Genomic DNA, 22,544 nt, shown 5'->3' with positions numbered 1-22,544 from the left:
TGATTGTAGACTGACTTACCAAGCTTTATGTGTGTTAAAAGTGGTCTATTCAGTTCACCTGAGGTTTTGAAAGCAACAGCAAACTGCTGTCATGTCATATCTGCTAGCTGTTAGCTAGACAGAATGAAGATGATCATGCATGAATGCACACAGACGTTCTTTCACGCTCACTACTCTTACTCTTAAAGCTACTAGTGGCACATGCTATGTCTACTAAACAGGTAAACAATTATTTTCTCTTTCTCTCATGGGTGAAACATGAACGACCTATGCCAGACCTACAAAGGAAGGAAGGAATACATTTGTTATGTAAAACAAAGTAAACCATATCATGAGTTGCAAGGGGGTCAGTCTGCTGTTTAAACTCCAACTTTAAACAGCAGTGTAAGAAAGCAGCTGAACTTCTCCCACATTCACAGTCCAACCATGACGAATGTTACATGCTAACAAGCTGTTTTGACACAGGAGGAGAAAGATAACGGTCACAGTGAAAATTATGTAGGGCATCTACACTGGCATCTACGACATTTATTTTCAGGACGTAACAGTTCACCATTGGAAGGGATGAAAATTAATGAATTGATAATGAAAGCTTGTGGCACCACCAATAGTTATGTAAATAAAATTATCTAAAAAATAATTTCTTGGGGAATGATTTCGCATTTTTAGCTCAATCAAATAATTTGTCCAGTAAACTTATTGACAAAAGTCAGGATACTAATCGATGCAGAACTCTCTCTAATTTAATGGCAGTTTCAAATGAAAAACATGTTGAAATGCCTATATACTGTATATACATGCCTTATATACCTAAAAGCACAGTAACAAAATCTTAAAGTTTAGGGACCAAAGATATGAGAAATAACCACCGTAAATTTTGGTAAATATTTACATTACCATTTGTACTATTAGAAAATAATTAAGATTTTAGATGCTAACATTACCAGAGGTAAAGCTTTGGGATTGTTCCAATTGGATCTAAATTTATGAGCACCACGTTAGCAGAGAAGACAGATCCTGGTCATGCCTGGGGCAACAGAGATGTTCATTGGAATGGCGTGCTACATATGCAACACTCCTCTTGGACTTGAGTGGCAGAGGAGTCTTATGATGTGGTGCAGCTAGAACTGTCACACCCTGAGTATTGTAACTTTACTTTATAGAATCATGTACACCATCAAAAGATGAGTCAAATGATACCAAACATGATATTTTGTCTATTTCAGGACAGATCCAAATTGCAGACACAAACCACAAGACGTAAATAAAAGTTTCCCAAAAGTGCTATTATTGCAATCATCCATGAATTGGGAGATGAGTTTAAGAGCTGGGGGATAATCTGTGTCAGTTTTAGGATGAGTAGAGAGCAGGTGGCAGTGGCAGGCGCAGGCAGGAAACACACAGGGCTGGTGACTGTAGCAGACACAGGCAGACAGGAACACAGTGAGCAGACTGACATAGCTGGAGAGGCTGGAGAGCTGACAGAGCTGTCTGAGCTGGGGAAAACTTGAAAGGAAACACAAGGAGATAACTTCAAGCACATGCAAAGTACAAGACAAGTACATTGCCATACTTTCCAAAAAGGAAAGTGTAACAAGAATCATTTATGCTGCCTAATATTGAAATTTCCACTTTATTTGGAAAATAATCATCAATGTATTGTAAGACCTGACAGTCAAACCTTTAACATAATGAAAAGAGTTTAAAAATGAAAATGGTTAAGGCTTTCATTTTCCTGTGGGAATCTATATTTTTGTATCCCAACTGCAATTTTGTAAAATGTGGGTGGAATTCACTTTATAATAAAACAAACACAAACACAAACATTTCACAATATAAACTGGTATTCATTTCATTCTCTGGGGGTTACGGGGTGAATTCTGCAGACATGCTATCTCATTTAGGGACCAAATCTTCACTTTCTCTCACTTCTTCCTCTTTCTTCCCTCTCATTTTCTGTCTCAGGATAATGCATGCATCAAAAAGCACATGGCCTTGCTTGACTGTTTTTAATGGCTTGTTGTCATGTAGCAACAAAATCTGCTCATTCCAGATCAAAGACACACCTATTTCATCACTGTTAAGTACAAATGATAAACTAGGTTAAGTCTCTGCTTTTAAATTAAAGTAAGTTGTTGTTTGACCATGGAAGATGTCCGTATGGCAGTGTAATTCCTTCCCAACAAATTATCTGTGTCATTACTCAGAATTGCACTAAAAAAGCCATCTTCAATTCCCTCTCTGCAGCAGGTGTTCAGTTCCGGTAAACTGTCAATGAAATTGTTTAACACTTAAACAACCATTATAAAGTTACAGGAATTGTTCTGATTCAGTTTCTTGCCTTTATTAAAGCTTCTCCATGTTCAACATTGTTGTTGAACATGGGAGTGTTGTTGTATGGGACCATACCGAGTAGCAATCTGTGAAACGAGAGAGCACAGAATGCTCAGAGTAAGAAGTTAAGTTTGTGAAATGGATTAATAGAGCATGGATATGCACACATAGAGAGGGGATGAGTGGACTCTAAAAACCGTGAAAGGGTTTCTGGCCCCTGGACCAAATCTTGAAGATGGTTCCACAAGAGAGGAGCCTGATAACTGAAAGCCTTCCATTCTTATTTTTAAGATACTAGGAACCACGAGGTGGCTTACATTCTGGGAACGCAGCGTGCTTAAAGGGTACTACTAACCCTTAAAGATATGATGGAGCCTGACCATTAAGAGTTTTGAAAGTGAGAAGAAGTATTTTAAATTATCTTTGTGATTTCAGAGTAAGCCAGTGCAGCGAAGCTAAAATGGAGGTAATATGATCTCTTTTCCTAGTTTTTGTCTATATTCGAGCAGCTGCATCGCACTGCACCTGGAGTCTTGTTAGGGCAGTGTGATGATAATGAATTACAATGATCCAGGCAAGAGGCAACAAATGCCTGGAATAGTATGTTTGCATCATTTTGAGACACAATTAATTAATAAAAAATATTTTTGCGATATTACATACGTGTAAGTAGACAGTCAAAGGCAAATTTGTCTTATGTGGGAATTAATGGACATATCCTGATCAAACATAACTCCTAGATTCCTTACGATTAGGGTTCAAAACTTAGATTAACCTACAACTGATTGGCGGCTGCTTTCTCAAGATCTTGGATAGAAAAGAGAGGTTAGATACAGGCCTGAAGTTAGCTAAAATGCTTGATTTGTTTACATTATAACCGACTACCGACCAGTATAAGGATCACTGGACCAAGAACAAGGTTTAGACACTCTTCAACCAAGCTCTTTTCGGGTACACAACACATTGTGTCTAGCCTGGTATAACTTTTGGTCATGGACATTTTTTTAAGCCTGTAAGCCTAATGATGGCATTCTTCTAGTGGTCATTCCCCATTTTTTCGTTTTTCAGTTTATTAAGTGATTTATGAGCAGTGATAAAATACATCATGAAGCATTCTGTTTTTGTAAACATAGCCATTATACATTATGAGTGCATCATAATAACTTGTAAGTACCATCTAAATGGACCAAAGTTGCAGTTGACAGGTCTATCTGCCATTTTAATTATGGACACCAGTGTCACAGCGAAGGCGGGCTGATCCTTCTCTAGCTTTCAAGAAGAATGGTGTAATATATACAGTTCAGGGCAAAATATACTGTTAGATATACTATAAATGTATTTATAATCATAATGATAAATTCTGATTATCTGATCCTGATTTTGGATAAATCTTGGATAAATTTACAGTACTTAGAACACACCCTTTTTTCAAACTGTGGCTAGATTATATGTTCAAAACTGAGGTCGCACAGGAATCATATCTGCCAGTTTACATATACAGTATAAACAGTATATGAACTCCACAGACACGTCCTGGAGCAGTTTGAGTTTAGTTCAAGGACGGAGTGCAAAGCATCTCCTGTAAGCTCAAAACCCCTCCACCCAATTTCTGTTTATTAGTGTGTTAGTGGTGTTGTGCTTCTTTCAGAGTAAAATATATTATCTCACAAAAAGTACCTTTCAGTGTTACTATCTGGCAGCTCTAATTTGATCATTTAAGTAGTTTTTCAGCTACACCAATGAAATGTGGTGATGACATCTTCACTTGTTTTCTCAATGGCCTTATTAAAACCTGAACAGTGTGGCGACCGGAAATGTGTAATCATTCAGCCATTCAAGGTACTGCTGAAAGTATCCTTAAAGGCCAAGCATAAGAGTTCGGGTGGGGGTGTGAGGCCGAGACGAGGGTGTTGTTATAGCCAATTTGAACTGTGGGAGGGCATGAGAATCCAGCTGAGCACAGGAGGGGTTAAACTCATGCCAGGGTCAGCCAAGCTTCATACCAGGGTGTGCCCCTCCCTAGCTAATCGCTCCCTTTGTGCAGCAACATGGTCTAAGTGGACAAAGTCACAGTAGTTGATTTCATATTTCCATCAAGTCCTAAGCTGATGAGGTTTGCTCTTTCTCCTCCTCTACAGGGTTCCTGAGCACAGGGGACCAGGCAGCCAAAGGAAATTACGGATTATTGGACCAAATTCAGGCACTGCGTTGGACCAGTGAGAACATTGCAGCCTTTGGTGGTGACCCATTACGTATCACTGTGTTTGGCTCAGGCGCTGGAGCTTCCTGTGTCAATCTCCTCACACTGTCTCACTACTCTGAAGGCAATCGCTGGAGCAACTCTACAAAAGGTACAATATCTTTTTGTGCGTTTGTTATATGTACAGCTACCCACTTTCCTGGTATGTTAATGTATGCATGCAGCAGTCAAGTTTTAAGTTTTGTGTATTTATTAAGCTCATTTAGTGTCCCGCACAGCATCAGTTCCTTAACCATTGTAAGGCCTCGAAATAGTGGCTGAGGCCATGCAGTGCTTTTTCTGGAAGAAGAAAAGGGAGTCGTTGACTCAGTTTCCCAGGATTTTCCACTATTCTCAACCAGGTGCAAGAGCACAAATGGACCCCTTCTCAAACCATCATTGGTAGGGTGTGACCACGGACCTAGCATGTCACCTTGCCCATAAGACCAGCAGGAACCAAATCAGCCTCTCCATGCAATGCCACAGTTGTTGATAGGAGATTTCCACTATCCCACTCTTTTTACTGGATGAAGAACAAAAAACGACTCTTGATCTCACCATTTGGCGAGGAAAGAATACTAGGTTTCATTTCAGCAGCCCAGTTCTTTTCTTGGCATCTCCTGTACAGGTTAAGATAGCTTTGGATTTGCTCCAAGTCATTTTATAACTGGATAATCTTCCAAAGTTGTCAAAAGGTCTAGGGGTCAGGGTTTTGGGTCATCAAGAGACTCAGAAAACTGTTCACTAATGCCAGATACCTTATCAGTGAAAAAGGAGGCCAAGATGTCTGTGGTGAGCATAGAGGAGAGTGGAGGTGGTGGAGGGTTTACAAGCTACTGACCCAGTCCTGGTAGTATGTGGTGTTAATGATTCAACGATGACAAAGATCATTGGGATGTCTGGATTTATGCCACTTCCCCTCAGCTCAGTGTTGCTCACTGTTCTCTAGATGGCGTCAGTGAGTCATCGGCACAAAGGAATGTTATGAGAAGGCCTGCTAAGTTTGTCAGTTGCCCCATTGAGGTGAAGTTATGAGGTTGCAGGGTAGCTGAGACATCATCGGATAGCTGAGCCAGTGTGAGTTTGAGAGACCATAGGTAATAAGTAGGATGGGAATGTTCAAGTTGTTTGAACAATGAACTGAATACAATAGTGGTCTGACAGATATAATGGGGAGATCTGGAGTGGAGTCAGATCTGCTGTGGAACAGTTTTGTGTAAAGACAAGGTCCAATGTTTTACCTGCATAGTGTGTGGGTGGGTGCAGACCTGTTATATATCACATGATAAAAGCAAGAGAGAAAGGCAGCTGCTTGTGATTGGTGAGTGGATGTACATATTTATACTATAAGTGGGGTTCGATCTTCAGAAATGGCTGAAAGTAACATGTCCAGTTCATCTGCAAAGTCCCCAGCTTGCCTGGTGGGTGAAATTTGCCAACCACAAACAGATTTATAGGAGTGGTAACCATGATTGCATGGTGTTGAATGGAGGTGCTATTGCTTATAGATGAAAGCTTAGTAAATTTCCAGTCTGAGGACATGACGGCACTAGTATCACTTCCCTGCTGTGCTTAAAGTAAAAGAGTTAGGAGTAGAAGCCATCTTCTATCTTCCTCTTAAGATTGCAGGTCATTGTCCTGTTTTAAGGACAAGTGTTTTGAAAGTGTTTCTTCTTCTTCTTCTTCTTCTAAAAGGCATGATGAAAGTGTAGTTGAGGTTTTCAAGTGTATTTATTCTAAGCTTTAGTTATCTTAACTCAATGACAGAGCAGTGCAGAAAAGTACCTCGACAGTAACAGCTACAGGACCTAAACTTACACACATACAATACATTCAAGATTTTACCTACTACTAAGGCAATAAAATTGACACCTACTGACCTGATGGGCCATGATAACAACCACAGTAAATAATAACAATACCTTGTGGACCATATTTCCTAGAATAATATATCCCCTTCCTTAGGTGAAGCTGCATCTACAATTTAGGCCATTCCCATTTCAAACCACAACACTCTCCTCCATTTTTGGATCTCAAAAGCTAAATCATAGAATCAAAATCACATTACATTTTTCAGCACCAGCATGGGTGTTTTTTTAGTATCACCGCCTATGATTTTGCTGCAATTGACTGTCAAAGATGAGTTGGCATTGAATCAGTCCAGGTACTTAAACTTACAAATAAACTATGTGTTTTTAGGTGGTAGTGTAAAATTGAGACTTCTGCATAAAATCAATCATCAATTGAACTGGGGAGGGCTATATCATATCATAACCACAGTGACTGTTTGTCAATAACTTCTTTACTTTACATGGTAGAATCAAAATGATTTCTTCCCTGTATCCATGGAAAGTTAATTTTAGGCAACTGGTCTTGCTGGTAAAGGAAAACGAAGTTCACACTAGAGGATGTCAAGAACAATAGCTTGGCCTATTTTAAGTGTGGCGTACACATAGTAAGTGGATGGGAGCGTTCACATTGAAGTATACAGGAAACCCACTCCTACAGATCAATACTTACTCTTCGATTCGATACCATCCACTGAAACACAACTAGAAGTTACGCAAACCTTGCAACACCGAGCAGATAATGTGCTAACTTGTGCCCAGACCAAAGAGAAGGAGCACAAACACCTGAAGCACACACTTAAAGCTTGTGGATACCCTTACTGCTCCTTGCGAAAACAGCCAAAAGAATCAGGAGGAAAGCCTGCATTTTGACTCATGAGGAGAAGAAGAACCAATGTAAAAACATTTTTATTCCATATTTGTCAGGAGCATCTGAGAAAACCAGCAGGAGTAGCTCTTCAGTACACGACTCAGCAGTTCACCTACACTTGAAGGACAAGGGACACTCCTTTAAGGATAACAATCTTCACATCCTGGACAGGGAAGACAGGTGGTTTGAAAGAGGAGTAAAAGAGGGTATCTATGTAAACATATAGAAACCATCTCTGAACAGAGGAGGTCTAGTAGTTCTTTTCAAAAAGTTTCGGAGACTGGGGATAGAGTGCCGTCCAGCTGCCACTGAACTGAGGAATCATGGGATGTTTTAAAGGCGGAGGTGTATGCTGGGAGCCAATCAGGCAAGGCCAAATCTACCAATTCAACAAATCACAGGTGTATGTCTATGCAGAATATTAGAGATCCATGTACACAAGCATACAGCAGAAAGTAAACAAAAACTACAAAAGTGTTAAGTCTTACAGCCAGGACTAAAACACACATGTTGATTTTATGTTTTGGTGAAATAAAAACAATTTCTACCATGTGTGGATAATAAATTACTATTCTAATTATTCTGGAATAGATAGATAGATGGTGGCATTTGTATCCAGTATTACCTCACAGTAAGAAGGTACTTCTGGGTTAATAAATCAAGACATTTCTGTGTGCTGTTTGTATGTTCCCCATGTCTATGTGAGTTTCCTCCCACAATCCAAACACATGATATTTAATTGAACTGGTGGGTATATAGAGGATGGATGGATGGATAGGTGCAGGGATACATGGATGGATAGTCTTCAGGAGCTAATGGTGTAAAGGGCAGTTTTTTTTCCCCAGTGTATTTACATTGTGAAAAAGAATTCAGGGACTTCAGTGATCTTCTGTGATTTGATTTATGACTGGTCTTTCTTTTTCTGTAGGCCTTTTTCAGCGGGCCATAGCCCAGAGTGGAACAGCTTTGTCCAGCTGGGCAGTCAGTTTTCAGCCAGCCAAGTATGCCCGGATGCTGGCCCGTAAGGTGGGATGCAACCTGGAGGACACTTTGGAGCTTGTGGCGTGTCTTCAGAAAAAACACTACAAGGAGCTTGTGGATCAAGATATCCAGCCAGCCCGCTACCACATCGCCTTTGGACCTGTAATCGATGGTGACGTTATCCCCGATGACCCTCAGATACTCATGGAGCAAGGTACACATTTTCTGCAGTATAGTACCTGTATCTAAATTGAAACTTTTTAACTTCACTGCTTCTGTAATTGTAAAAGGAGGTAGCATACAATATCACAGTAAATGGGATGGACAAAATATACAGCAGCAATTTTCAGATCAAAAGTTCAGAACTACTGTACTTTACCCAGAACTGCATGGTCCTTTCAGTGAGTTCTTTGCTCATATCTACAGTCCTTTGAGTACTGTGATGATTATGGAAATTACAGGTACACTGCTACAGTCATGACATTTCCCCACCACAATTTATCATCTGTTACAGCAGTGTTTTTCAACCGGTGTGCCGTGGGAAATTATCCAAGTTCACTTAATTAGTCTACTGGAATCTACTGGCTTTACAACAGTCCTCCTCTTGACTATTCACCAAATGCACATCTCTTAAGTTATTAATAATGACCCCGTATAGTCTTTTGTTTACCATTTAAATATAGTAGGATTAAAAACATTCATTGATTAATATTTGGAATATCAATGGAATTAACTTTTTGGGATTTAGATAAATAAGGTCTATCAGGGCTTGTTCATTTGTACTGAAGTTGTGCTTCTGGATATAAGCCCAATATAAAAAGAAAACTTTTCATTGAAAGATATTTTTGCAATCGTAAATTCACCTCTTCACAAAACGTTTTAATGTTACGTCTTTGTTACTACTATCACAGTGTAGCTTAGTCCCCTGAATATATGCAGTTATGCCATGAATTCATAGTGGACAACATTTGTGATATTGAATTTGACATATTCCCATTTGTTAACATCTTCTTATGTATCAATTCAACACATTCTTGGATCACATGTGGTTATTTCCACATTCAACCATTGTAAAAGGCTGAAAGTTATTGGGCATTCATATGGAGTAAGATAGCTGAACTTTGTATGCATGATTTTAACCATTCCTGCTAAATTAAATTTGTGCATACATACATTTGAATTACATTACATTTACATTTATGCTATGCTTTGTGCCAGAAACACAAACAACCTTAACCATCATCTGCTACCAAGACTGTGCATACAAAAACAAAAACAGATCTGCACCCTCTTGTAGATTTAGACTAAAATTGTTCACTCCAGACCCAAATCCTGGACCTTTTCTTTTTTTCAGTTATGTTCACTGCTGCATGTATGTCCGATCTGCAATTTTTTGCCTCATGAGCTCAACACAGCTTTAACAAAACCATCAGAGTTCTTGCTGTGCAAAATTAACCTTGCACCCAAACACTGTACCCTTTATACCGATTATACAGTATATACAGTATGTATATAATGTCTGGAGACACTCTATCAACAACAGAAATATAACTAAAATAAATTATTATCTTTATTATTATTTTGAGAAGTTCACAATTTAACAATTCTGTCCCACTGCTTCTCCTCTTTTCTAGGTGAGTTCTTGAACTATGACATCATGCTGGGGGTCAACCAGGGTGAGGGCCTGAAGTTTGTGGAGCTAATTGTAGACAATGAAAACGGCGTCCAGGCTAATGACTTTGACTACGCAGTGTCCAGTTTTGTGGATGACCTCTATGGCTACCCAGAGGGTAAAGACATTCTCAGAGAGACTATCAAGTTCATGTATACTGACTGGGCTGACAGGCATAATCCCGAGACCCGTCGCAAAACACTACTGGCACTGTTCACTGATCACCAGTGGGTCGCACCAGCTGTTGCCACAGCCGATCTGCATTCCAGCTTTGGGTCTCCAACTTACTTCTACGCCTTCTACCATCACTGTCAGACAGAGCAGGTGGGTCATGGTGTCTGGGGGTAAAAAGTAGAATTGGGTGAGCTCTGCCTTTTTCTCTGCATTGATTCTCCTGAAAAAATTTTTTGCAAACATTTGCTGTGTGAATTCCTCATCAATGTAGAGTAGAGCAAGACATACAAATGGCTCCAATGTCTTAGTCAAACATTAAGGCTTTAGTAATGGAAAAACTATTTTGCATCTTTAAACACAGCCTCTAACTGCACCCAACAATACCTTCTCAGATAGGGTTATGGTGGCGAACACCCTGTGCCCTTTAAGAACCACCCATTTGCGTTTTGTGCATACATTTATTGTTTAACTGTTTTGTTCAGTTTTTTTTTTATTACAGGACCACTTACAAATTTGACAATATTTGCACTTTTGTTTCTAGCACATTTCTTCACCAGCTTCATTCAAAGAACAACGTAATCTTTCCTGTAATGTTTACAGCATGACTCGATACATAAAAAAAACACATGCAGCGTAATTGGCAGCAGTTGTGATGACATCACACTAAGCTTATGTGCTGCATGAAAGCCCACAAACACTACTTGTTCAATATACTAAATGCATCAAATGGGTGTATTGAATATTATGCTCTAAGCTTGTCATTGTCATACAAAACTGATTGTTTAAAAATTTGTTATCAATTCACAACCAGCTTTAATGTGAAGGTACAATACACCTCATTTATGGTACAATGTGATAAAAGTATCCACATTGGTTGGTTGGGTAAAGAAAGCTAGAAAGGGAGAATAAGAAAATATTGCCAGGTTGAGATGTTTTCAAGGGGCCACTTGTCAAATTTTAAAATCAATGATGGCTCAAAGGATACTGAATAAGTCCTCTTGGTAATATACTAAATAATGGGCCAGATATGCCAGAAAAAAATATATCCTCTGGCTTTTGAAAAACATTATATTCTTAGTGTAATGGGAAAATTACAGCACTGTGCACTCTTACAAGTTATGAAATGCGACACTTAGCATCAAGCATCCATCTTTGCCTGTGTGTATCCAATTCCTTATTTTGAGTCAGTGGCTAAAATGATTTATTTTGATACCCTGTTTCTGTCAGAGGAAAAGCAATAATTTTCTTGTAATTTGATTTGTCTGGTGCTCACCAGGTGCCACCGTGGGCAGATGCTGCACATGGAGATGAGATTCCATATGTGTTTGGCCTGCCAATGATTGGACCCACAGAGCTGTTTCCATGCAACTTCTCTAAGAACGACGTGATGCTGAGTGCTGTGGTCATGACTTACTGGACCAACTTTGCCAAGACAGGGTAAAAACAACCATTTTTAATTTATCTAACCCTATTTTTGTACAGGTGCACTGGTAACTTTTGCCTCCGCAGTGATTATTTGATTTTATAACAAGTGTATTTACAAGATGTGGTGTGGTTATTTTGACTCTGAACCAGCCTTTTTTATTAACAAAAAAAATAGATCAAAGCCTATTGACATAAAGGCTCTCAAACTTCCCCCAGAACATTTTCTAGAACACTAATCCTCTGTCCTCATCCAAAACACCCTCCTGTCATCAGACTCTCTCTACAATTGACTGGCAGTGTAAAAGGCATTTAAATGACAAAAGAAGAAAAGCAAAACAAATTAGGAATCCAGCAAGTCCAAGATCGTTAAGAACTTCTTAACAAGCTGTTTCAATGACATCTGCTTTTGGAAATTAATCTTTAGTGCCATATATCTGCATGATGAATTTATACTGTTCTTAGTTTTTTGTTGTGAGGACTGCACTAGATTTGGATTTATCTCCAAGGTTTCCATCACCACAATGAATGCCCTTTAATGGAGGATAGAATCAGAAAGTTAATTGGAAGTTTCAAATCTTGCCCGATATTATCTTTTGGGGCAGCACACATATCTGCAATAATAGAGACCGAATTAATTAGCTCCTCCTGACAAATACTCCTGAATTAGTGTATGCACTTGCCATTACTTGTACTAAAGCCACCTGTGTTTGAAATATAAATTGGTAGACAATTTCCAAAAATGTAATCATAAGAAGACTTCGATAAATGAATATTATTGATTATTGAACATTATTATTGCAGTTCTCCACCTGCCAAATGTGCAATAACATCTATCTCATACAAACGGGGACTTCTTCTACTGTATTTCAACCAGTCTTTTTACACTAGTAAGACTAAGTAAGTACTTTAGTCTACCTGATGCAATTAAATCAACAGATTAAGTTCAAAGATTTTCAGTATTCCATTGGATGTAAGCATCGCACTCCACTCCGCAAATTTGGTAAATCTATTGTTTGGAAGCACCAAGTGGGAATTCATGACTAGAGAAAAGTGCACGCAAAAAAACTAGCTAAGAGTAAAGACCTAAAAACAAGAGTGCTACACTATAAAGCCACATTAAGGAGCTAGGTAGCTAAATCAGTCTGATTTTTCCATGTCAGGGAGCTGAGTCATTTCTGATGCCACTGTGTCGCCACGGCTCCACAGGTTGTCTGGTCTGTGGCAGCATATGTTGGAGCTTAGTCAGGCAGAATTAGGAGGTATATTATCACAATGACCCATTTACAATGATGCTCTTTCATTTCTCCCCAACAGATTAAATGATCGTTTCCCCTCTGACAGACAATATTACAGCAGAAAGATTAGATTCAACTTTATTCATATAGTGCCAAATCACGTTATCTCAAGGCACTTTACAAACAGAGCATTTTTTTTTGAGCAAGCACAGGGCAATAGCAGCAAGGACAAACTTTAACGGGAAGAAACTGCAGACAGAACAAATCACTAGGTGGGTGGGCGTCTATCTCTTGGTTTAGAGAGAAAAAAAAAGAGAGAGAAAGATAGAGAAAGGAGAGAGAGACACACCTGGAGTTGCACAACAACAACGCTATTACCAATGTAACTGGCTGTAACTGACTAATGACATTACTGCAAATAGCAGGACTGGGTCTTCATCTCTACAGGAAAGGCTTCCACAATAACCTGTGAGATGAGAGTTCACTCAAAGCTAGGGGGAAAAAGAAAAGTTAGTGAAATGCAGTAATGATGCAATGCCATGGATATGCATTGATAGAGAGGAGAGGAGAGAGGAGCTCAGTGCATCATGGGAATGCCCCAGTAGTCTAGGCCTATAGCAGCATAAGGGCTGGTCCAAGGCAAGTCTGGCTGGACCTAACTATAAGCTTAACTATAAGCTTTATCAAAAACAAACATTTTGAGCCTACTCTAAAACGTAAAGGGGGTGTCTTTCCCCCCGGCCAAATCTCAGATATGGTTCCACAAGAGAGGAGCCCAATTACTCAAGGCTCCACCTCCCATTCTACTTTTGGAGATACTAGGAACCACAAGTAAGCCTGCATTCTGGGAGTGCAGCGTTTTAGAGGGGTAATAGGGCCCAATGAACTCTCGGCGAGCCGGAGGATTTGAATACTATTCTGGAACCTGCTGAAGCAAAGCTAAAATGGGAAAAACATGATCTTTTTTCCCAGTTTTTGTCAACAAACGTGTTGCATTCTGCACCAACTGGAGAGTTGTTAGAAAATGATTAGGGCAGCCTAATAATTATCAATAACAATAATCCAGCCATTACCTAGAGGTAATGCATGGATAGTTTTTTCTGCATAGTTTCTGCATAATGAATGTACCTGATTTTTGCAATGTTGCTTAAGGGAAAGAATGCAGTCCATGAAATGTATTTCATGTGGCAATTAAATGACATATCCTGATCAAAGATGACTCCTAGATTAGCGCTAGAGGCCAAAGCATTGTCATTGACAACGGCTATCTCATGCGTTGTGCGCTTCACAATTTGTGCTGCGATCACCCGATCTGAAGGGGGGATTATAACCACAGTATAATTATTTATTACTTGTTTATCGTGTTAAACAATGTCAACTCAGAACTTAGAATCTACAGGGAGCCACTGCAGAGGGGCTGAAGAGCATGCGGCTCCGGAGCCGTGGGTTGCTGACCCCTGGTCCAAGCTCTGAACCTTGAGGAATGCTGTGTTTAACTCTCATGACATCTTTCCATGGAAGATTCATTATTAACATGAACAAACTGAAATCGATATGAAAAATGCGGAACCAGTTTAATACAGTTCCTCTATTGTCAATTTGATTTGATTTGTTTTACTCTCTATTAGACTGTGGTGGTCAATGGTGTCAAATGAGCACTATCACGATCTAACAGAACAAGCATAGAGCAAAGTCCTTTGTCTTATGCAATTAGATTTTGGAGAGAAACGGAAGGCCTGTGGTTAACCAGAATGCCTGGGTCAGGGTTGTTTCATATTTTTTGTAATCAGTTGAATATTGTTTTGAAGAATGATTTTAAAAGAGGAAAAGGAAAGACATTAATTAGACCTAGGAAATATGATACACTGGTGGAATAGATGCATATGGAGACAAAGCCACAGTGACTTGAGCAAGTGGCTTGTACAGTTGTGGTATACAGGTGGTGAATAATGTTATTTCTGATGAATAACTGTGTGTTTTGTAACAGAGTGATGCCAAATTTTCATGGGTCTGATACATGGGTCTATGTGTGTAACACATTGACATATGCTGATTATTCTTTACATACACATACATACATACAAACTAAATCCAAAAAGAATAACAAAATGGGACGAAATCACACCCAAAGGATCACCCCCAGCCCAGCAGCCACACAACCACACATTCACACACTCCCATCCTGGCCCACGTGCGATAAAGAAATTATTTGGTGTTCAAGTTTCCAGTCGTTAGTCTGGCATAGCCTGTGGATTTGTATAGTGAGAAAGAAATGGTTGCCATTTGTGATACAACTTGTCGGTGTGTCCCCTCATAGAGTGTTTGATTTTCTCGAGTTAAAGAAAAAACATGGTGGCCTTCAGCTAATATGAGACAGATGGGGGTGTAAGGGATTTCCCCTGCAAGAGCAGGTGCCGTCTGGCATGCAGAGATGTGAAAATGATCATTCATGTTGTTTGACATGAGTCGAGTGGAGTCCCGAAAATGGCAATATGATTGGAAGGTTGGAACTGCATTTTAAGAGAAGGTTTTATTAAAGCCACTTTAAAGATGACTCCACAACAGTTGTTCACAACAACTACACAGACATCAAAATCCAGGGATCCCTGCTATCGACCCTGAACTGATGAAGCCCCAAATGGCTGGCAGAAAACCCTCAAGCTTTTGCAACCAAAAGCTTGAGTCCAATTTAAGGAAAATAATTTCCCTCTGGGATCAACAAAAGTGTGTTTCTTTCTTTCTTTCTTTCTCATATAGAATTAACCTACATTTCCAACTTACACACCGACTTGTAGTGCTGAAAAAATATGAAATCTTTGTCTTGGAGCCTTCAAAACTATAAGTACACCCTCAACCGTCAGAAAAATAACAGTAGTTGGAAACATGGATTGGCTTAACAAATGGTAGAAACAATAAATATTGTAAGCAACACCTGTATTTACCCTCCAAATTTCACATTTGCACCATTTGAGCTGCAGATGAGGGCAATTCTGTTGAAAACCAGTGAAAGTGCACAATGTGCGCTCATACTTGTTTCAATGTGCCGTTATTGTATTATTTTTCCGTAAAGAAAAATCACAGCCTTTCCTCCTTATCCTACCTGATTATTAGAAATGTTGCAGAATTGTTACCCCAACAAAGTACCCCAAGGTGGATCAACTATTACCCCTTAAAATATCAAAGTACCTAAAGACCAAGAAGTTTCCCAGGGTATACACCTGCATATCCTACACAAACCTAGAAGTACTAAATATAACAATTCTCCAGGTTATATGAAATTGTAGGCCAAAGTACCACAAACAAAGGCTGGTGGTATCCATGTGGGCCAATGTGTAATTGCCGCAGCCTGTCCAAAACTTGTGAAGATACTACAGTATTTAAAAAAACATATTTTCTTTAATGGCAAAAATGAAGTGCATTGAGATATACTGTATGTTGGGCAATGGCACTTAATTTTCTTTATGGTCAACTGCAGAGAAAACATTTTTAGAGAAATGTAATGCAATCAAAGATAACTCCAGACAGTTCATTTGGAATACAATGTATAAAAGCCAATGCAAACCACAGCTGAATTTATAGCTGTAATGTATTTATCTGACATACATTTTAAGAGACCAAATTACAGTTCAACAGGAAGCTTTTCAAAATACAGGACACATCTCAAAAATCTGAAATGGTAGATGTCAAATGTTTGGGAAATCACAAGGCATGACCCTTAAAGACAATGTAGAAAGTCTTTTTATTTTAAACTAATTTCGGATTTGCATGTGAGCTGAATACATATTCCTTTTTTTCACTACTACGTTCCATAGTGACTTAAAAAAAGAAATTGACATAAATCCCAGTGAAACGTCCAGAGATGAGGAGGATTCACCCAAAGACAACTAAATTCTTGCATTTGCAGCTGGAGCAAATGACATATCCCCTTTTGTCTTTCCCCAAAGAATTCCTACATGAAGAAAAAACACGAAAGCTGCGCAAAACCGATGTTGAGAAAAACATTTTCTGCCTCTGAATGTCAACAAACTGAAATGTTGATCATAGGGCCAGCAAAGCAGAGATTGAAACATCAGAGCCTTCCCAACCGATGTGCCACAACGGCACAGAATCTGGGTGTAATATTTGACGAGGACCTAACCTGCAGCAGCCACATTAACATTATTCTTAACAAGGCAGATGCTGAACACCTAATTCATGCGTTTGTTACTTCCAGACTAGTTTACTGCAATATTTTATACTCCGGCTTGAGTTCCTCCGCTCTAAAAATATTGGAGCTTGTTTAAAATACTGCAGAAAGACTCCTGACTAAAACACCAGTTCTAACGTCACTACACTGTCAGTGCCAGGGCTGTTTTTAGATCTTACTTCTAACCTACAAGATGCTACATGGCCTGCCTCCAGTATATCGTTCTGACCTTGTTGCCACTTCCCACGCAAACCTTAAGATCTCAGCTGGCAGGGCAATTGCTATCCAAAAGGTCAAGACAAAGACTTTCTGAATTTGTTTGTCATTTGTCCCACGCTCCTTTTGTCTGGAACACAACTCGTGAAAGAGGCTTGAAATGCTTAAATCCACAGGGTTGACACATTATACCTTCGCCTTTTACTTTCCAAGGACCGAAACTTTGCTGGGCCCTATAACGTGGGGCTGCTGGTGCGATGGTTGAACTTGGTCCTGCTGAGTGTGGCGAGAGTTTAGCATTCAATGTCCGCTAGACATGTTTTTAATTTTCTTGTTTTGTCATTCAGCTAGATCAAGCCCTGACACACCAGCTAAAAAAATGTTAACATTACGTTAAATGTCTGAAAATATAAAAGAAACTGTTGTCTTTACCAGGCTGTCCTGCTGCAGCACTTAGGCCGGCTCCCGGCTACTTATTGCACAACAACAACTTACTTTGAACAATTTCCCAGTTTGGGATCAATAAAGTATATCTATTTATCGATGTTTCTATTACATTGGCCGCAGCTTGGGCAGTGCATTCAGTGTTCACATTGCTCATTGCCATTTTGCTTTTGAGCCAGGTATGAGGTACACAAACCGGTACTTCCACGCACACACAATTCAATAACTGTGCATTTGAACAAGTATGAGCTCTCATTGTGGTGCACTTTTATTATTCGTACTTGCCCTGTGCAAATTACATCAATAAAGTGTATGATTTTGTCATGATGAAAATCAGAGGAACGGAACGATAAATCAAACACACCCTTACATGCGCTGTGTGTGTTTAGGAAACAAAGATTATATAATGGTATACCATTATAAAACAGAGATGCACAAAAAGTTGGTTCGATTTTTTTATGTGAACCAATTGGAAATTGAGATTTCAACGTGACTTCTGTTTCGATCGAAGATGACACCCACGCACCATCAAGATAACACACATGCACTAGCAAGATATGTTATCTTGACAGTGCCTGTGTTAGCAAGAACAATGTCTCATACGGCCTCCCATACTTTTGCTTGTGTGTGTGAGAGCTTCACCAGTATGTGTGCAATTTCACTTGTGTATATTTTACTAGTGCGTGTATGAATGTTTCATGGATTTTGTCCTAAATGGCACTTCATACCTGCCAAAGAAGTGGACATAGATGAACAGTTGTCATGAACACATCAATTGCATAATAAAATAAATGTATGTATGTATGGATTTTAAACCTCTCTCTCTGACTCTCTCTCCACAAGACAACAGAGACATTACATTACATTACATTACGATCATTTAGCAGACGCTTTTATCCAAAGCGACTTACAATAAGTGTGTTCAATAAAGGTAGATAAAAGAACTTCAGGTCACATGTTGAGTGGACATCACTAATGAGCCATGTACAATGCTGTTTGAAGTCATCATGTGCGCGTCCGCGACAAAAAATCCTGTTTGGCTTATCAAATATAGGATGATGCGCTGGAAATCTGTAAAACATTAAATTAACTATTTACTTTAAATTAAAATGGCATAGCTTAAATCAGTTACAGTAATGGATTTTGGATTTTTTTTGTTTTTTTAATTAAATTGAGATTCACAAACTTGTATGTTGTTGTACTTTCTATTATTAATGAGTTATTAATGTGAAAAGGTCCATTTTATGTATCTTAAGTCTTCGAAATTACCCTTAATGGTTTAATGTGTAATTTTAGTGATTTTTCTGAAGAAGTTGAAAACTTCACTTTCAAAAACACAAATTAGGTCATATTTTAGGAACAAAAATTAAACACACTCATTTAAAATGAATGCATATCTAAAAATGTCTTTTTAAAAAACCTCCAACTTCAATATGGACAAATCATATATCGAACAAATCCTAATTCTTCAAAGAATTATTTAAGGAATGTATTGTGAGAATTGTCTTTTTTCTTTTTTTTATTGACAAACACAGCATGAATTAAATTAAATTACTTCCGTGCGAAGAAATATATATTGTCACGATGAAACCAAGTAATACCTTGAGGAGATTTAGGCAATGAAATTACATAGCCATTTGAATTGGATTTTGTATCTTTTTTGTTTAAATTTATATACAAAACCTTTTCCATTCCAATCTGCGCCCCATACAATGTGAGGACTCACATCATGCTGCAATCACACAATGCATCATGTATACTTTGAGAATGGCAGAATCCTATTATCCTATTATGTATATGTATAAATCCTGCTATTACCGAAGCACATTCGGCATGTGAATGTAATTACTGTGAACATTACAGAGCTGTTTTCCTCCCTCTATAGCATGGTGCCTTTTAGTTGAAGCAGTAGTTTTTTTCACGAGTGAAATGCCAGGACATTGGCTTTGCAATAGTCCAGCACCCAGTAGCCTTGAGAGGAACAGAGAGACACATTTAACCCCAAATTGACATGGAATATTTGTTATTTAGGAGATTTATGCCAGCACTTTGACAGACTTTAATCAAACACGGGAAAGAGCACATGTATCAGATTGTATGCAACAGTCTTTTCCTTAAATTATAAAGCCACTTGATTACATAGGAGCTCACTTATCAAATACAATACAAATTGCATAATGCAGTTTTAAACCATGTGATGAAATGTCTTAGTTACCCTTTCCTCCATTACTCTTTATCCCAGGGATCCCAATCAGCCTGTGCCCCAGGATACCAAGTTCATCCACACTAAACCCAACCGCTTCGAAGAGGTGGCATGGACACGTTACAACCAGAAAGATCAGCTTTACCTGCACATTGGCCTGAAGCCTCGGGTGAAGGAGCACTACCGCGCCAACAAGGTACTATGTTGTTGTTGTGCTCATTGATACTTTTAGAGCTGTGTACTGGCTCTAGCCACCCAGGAAGTGCCATGTTGATCATGACAGCATCCATCTTGCCTTTAAAATGTAAATGGACTAATCTGAGAAAACTCCACTGCTTTCCTGTATATTGTTTATAATCTCTCTTCTTTCTTCAGGTCAACTTGTGGTTGGAGCTGGTTCCTCATCTCCACAGCCTCAATGAGGTCACCCAGCTCATCCCCACCACTACCAAGGTTGGAAGAAGTCATTAGCATGCATACCTACAAACAATAAACTACCCAAATATTCCCTGCATGACAAAGGTAGAAGGAATCTAGAGCCCAAAGCGTTGGCATATTCAAATATTTACTTTACAAGGATCTTTGTGTAATCTGTAGCTCTGTGGTCTGGTGCATAATACATTTGAATCAGTCATCAGCTAAATGTTGTCTGAAATCTCAAATTTGCTACAGGGTTTATAAATCACAATGGTTACTTAATTTTGTTTCACCTTCATTTCACCAGGCAAGTCATTAAGAACAAATTCTCATTTACACTGCCTACCTGGAGCAAAACCAGCTAAATAGAAGGGGGAAACACTGAAAAAGTAAAACAACAACGTTAAACATTCATACAGTAGACACTGGCAAATAGTATATCAGCCAACAAGTGAGCTGGAGATAGGGAGACCTTCAGTTTAATGGTAATTTTATTACACACAGAAAAACAAACGCATGAATCAATGAGAATTTCTGAGATAGCATCTTTGAAGGCAGAAATGGTACTTCTGTCCAATTTTAGAGGTTTTTGCAGAGCATTCCAATCATGGGCAACAGCAGACTGAAATGACGCAAGACCAAAGGAGGTGTTGGTTTGGGGAATTATTAAAAGGATAAAGAGTGAGGACTGGGTGTTATGTGTAACAGACAGTGAGTGCAGCAGGTAACGCAGGTAGGGGGTTGTTAGACTGAGAAGGGTTTTGTGAATGAGAGTAAACCAGTGAATGTTACGACGGATGTGAAGTTTGACCAAAGAGAATAGATAGCGGTGATTTAAATTGAAAGGGCAAACTGGTGGGTGGCAAAGTGAATAGCAGAGTGGTAAAGAGTGTCATCAAATGAAAAGAATGTAAATATGCTTCACATTAAAACTCTGAATCCTTCATCTGAAAAGCTAACAAACATCAGGCTAAAAGAAGGGGACCTGTTGTAACCTACTGTTGTGTGTGAATGTGCATCTTTTCACACCGTATTGAATTAAGAAATATGTAATATAAGTTTGATTTTCTACAAGAAAGGGTTGAAAATAACTCTAAACCAAAAAATCAAATTCACAGCACACAGGCTATGAATGTGCTGATTTGCTTTCAGTATGATTCGAGATGAAGTAGATATCAAATTCAAATCAATATGGCACAAATCTCTATTCAGCAAAACCACACTCTTTTGGACAGCTCCACTGGATCAGTTAAAGGTTCAGGACATCTTTAACCTTGTGTTTGAATAAGGAAAATGAAGCCACAATTTCCACTCAGGCAGTCGAAATAACTCAACTTTGCCTATCATTGTTATTCCTGTCTTCAGATCCCCCCACCAGAGGCCACCAATCGAACCCCAAAGACAAAAGTTCTGGTGACGAAGCGTCCCAACCCAACTCCACTGCCCACTGAACCCCAGGATAGCCACAACCAACCACATCTGCTGGACCAGCGAGACTACTCCACTGAGCTCTCAGTGACCATCGCTGTGGGTGCATCCCTGCTCTTCCTCAACATCCTGGCTTTTGCTGCTCTTTACTACAAGAAGGATAAGCGCCGACATGACGTGCACAGGCGCTGTAGTCCCCAGCGAAGCACTGCCAATGACCTGGCTCACACTCAGGAGGAGGAAATCATGTCCCTGCAGATGAAACAACATTCAAAACTTGACAGGGGGGTAGGTGACTCGTTGCACCCGCATGATGTGGTACTGAGGACTGCCTGCCCACCGGACTACACGCTGGCCATGAGGCGGTCACCTGATGACATCCCACTCATGACGCCAAACACCATCACCATGATTCCCAGCACGATGGGGGGGCTCACCTCACTCCACTCTTTCAACACCTTCCCTGGCACTGGGCAGAACAACACCATGCCCCACCTGCACCCACACTCACACTCCACCACGCGGGTATAGCCCTGTGGATGCATCCATGCAGACAAGACTCGTGGCTGAGGCACATGCTGATGCCTCTGCTGATGCAGAGACTGAAGGCCTGATCATCCTGACAGACTTGCCGGAGCTGAAACACCAGCTGTTGCCAGACAGCCACAGAATTTCACTGGGGATTCTCCCATGTGCTGTTAAAGCCTGGGCAAATGTAGAAAAGGGGTCTTTGGGGGGGCTTGGATTGGAGAAACAAACAATGATTATGTTTTTGTCAAAAAACACAAGGCAAAAAGAGAAAAGTACAAAAATATGTTAAAGAAAAACAACCTCAAGCTAAAACAAAGAGGATTTTTTTTATCATTTTTGTT

At 39.5% G+C, this 22,544-nt stretch overlaps 1 protein-coding gene across 9 annotated transcripts in view; it reads left to right on the top strand.

The window, feature by feature from the left end:
* Positions 1-22,203, top strand: part of nlgn1 (neuroligin 1) — a 206,640-nt gene extending 184,437 nt beyond the window's left edge. For all 9 annotated transcript variants that reach the window (XM_076141603.1, XM_076141596.1, XM_076141600.1 and 6 more), the window contains 7 exons: positions 4,473-4,658; positions 8,220-8,486; positions 9,907-10,268; positions 11,395-11,555; positions 19,867-20,023; positions 20,203-20,280; positions 21,610-22,203. In XM_076141603.1, coding sequence (XP_075997718.1) covers positions 4,473-4,658; positions 8,220-8,486; positions 9,907-10,268; positions 11,395-11,555; positions 19,867-20,023; positions 20,203-20,280; positions 21,610-22,203 — 1,805 coding nt within the window. The remainder of the gene's footprint in view (positions 1-4,472; positions 4,659-8,219; positions 8,487-9,906; positions 10,269-11,394; positions 11,556-19,866; positions 20,024-20,202; positions 20,281-21,609) is intronic.
* Positions 22,204-22,544: the final 341 nt, after the last annotated feature.

The sequence above is a fragment of the Genypterus blacodes genome, unplaced genomic scaffold, assembly GCF_046128005.1.
Source record: "Genypterus blacodes isolate CSIRO-AG114 ecotype Tasmania unplaced genomic scaffold, CSIRO-AGI_Gbla_v1 ptg000019l_1, whole genome shotgun sequence".
Lineage (NCBI taxonomy): Eukaryota > Metazoa > Chordata > Actinopteri > Ophidiiformes > Ophidiidae > Genypterus > Genypterus blacodes.
This window is presented reverse-complemented; position numbering and strand designations above follow the sequence as displayed.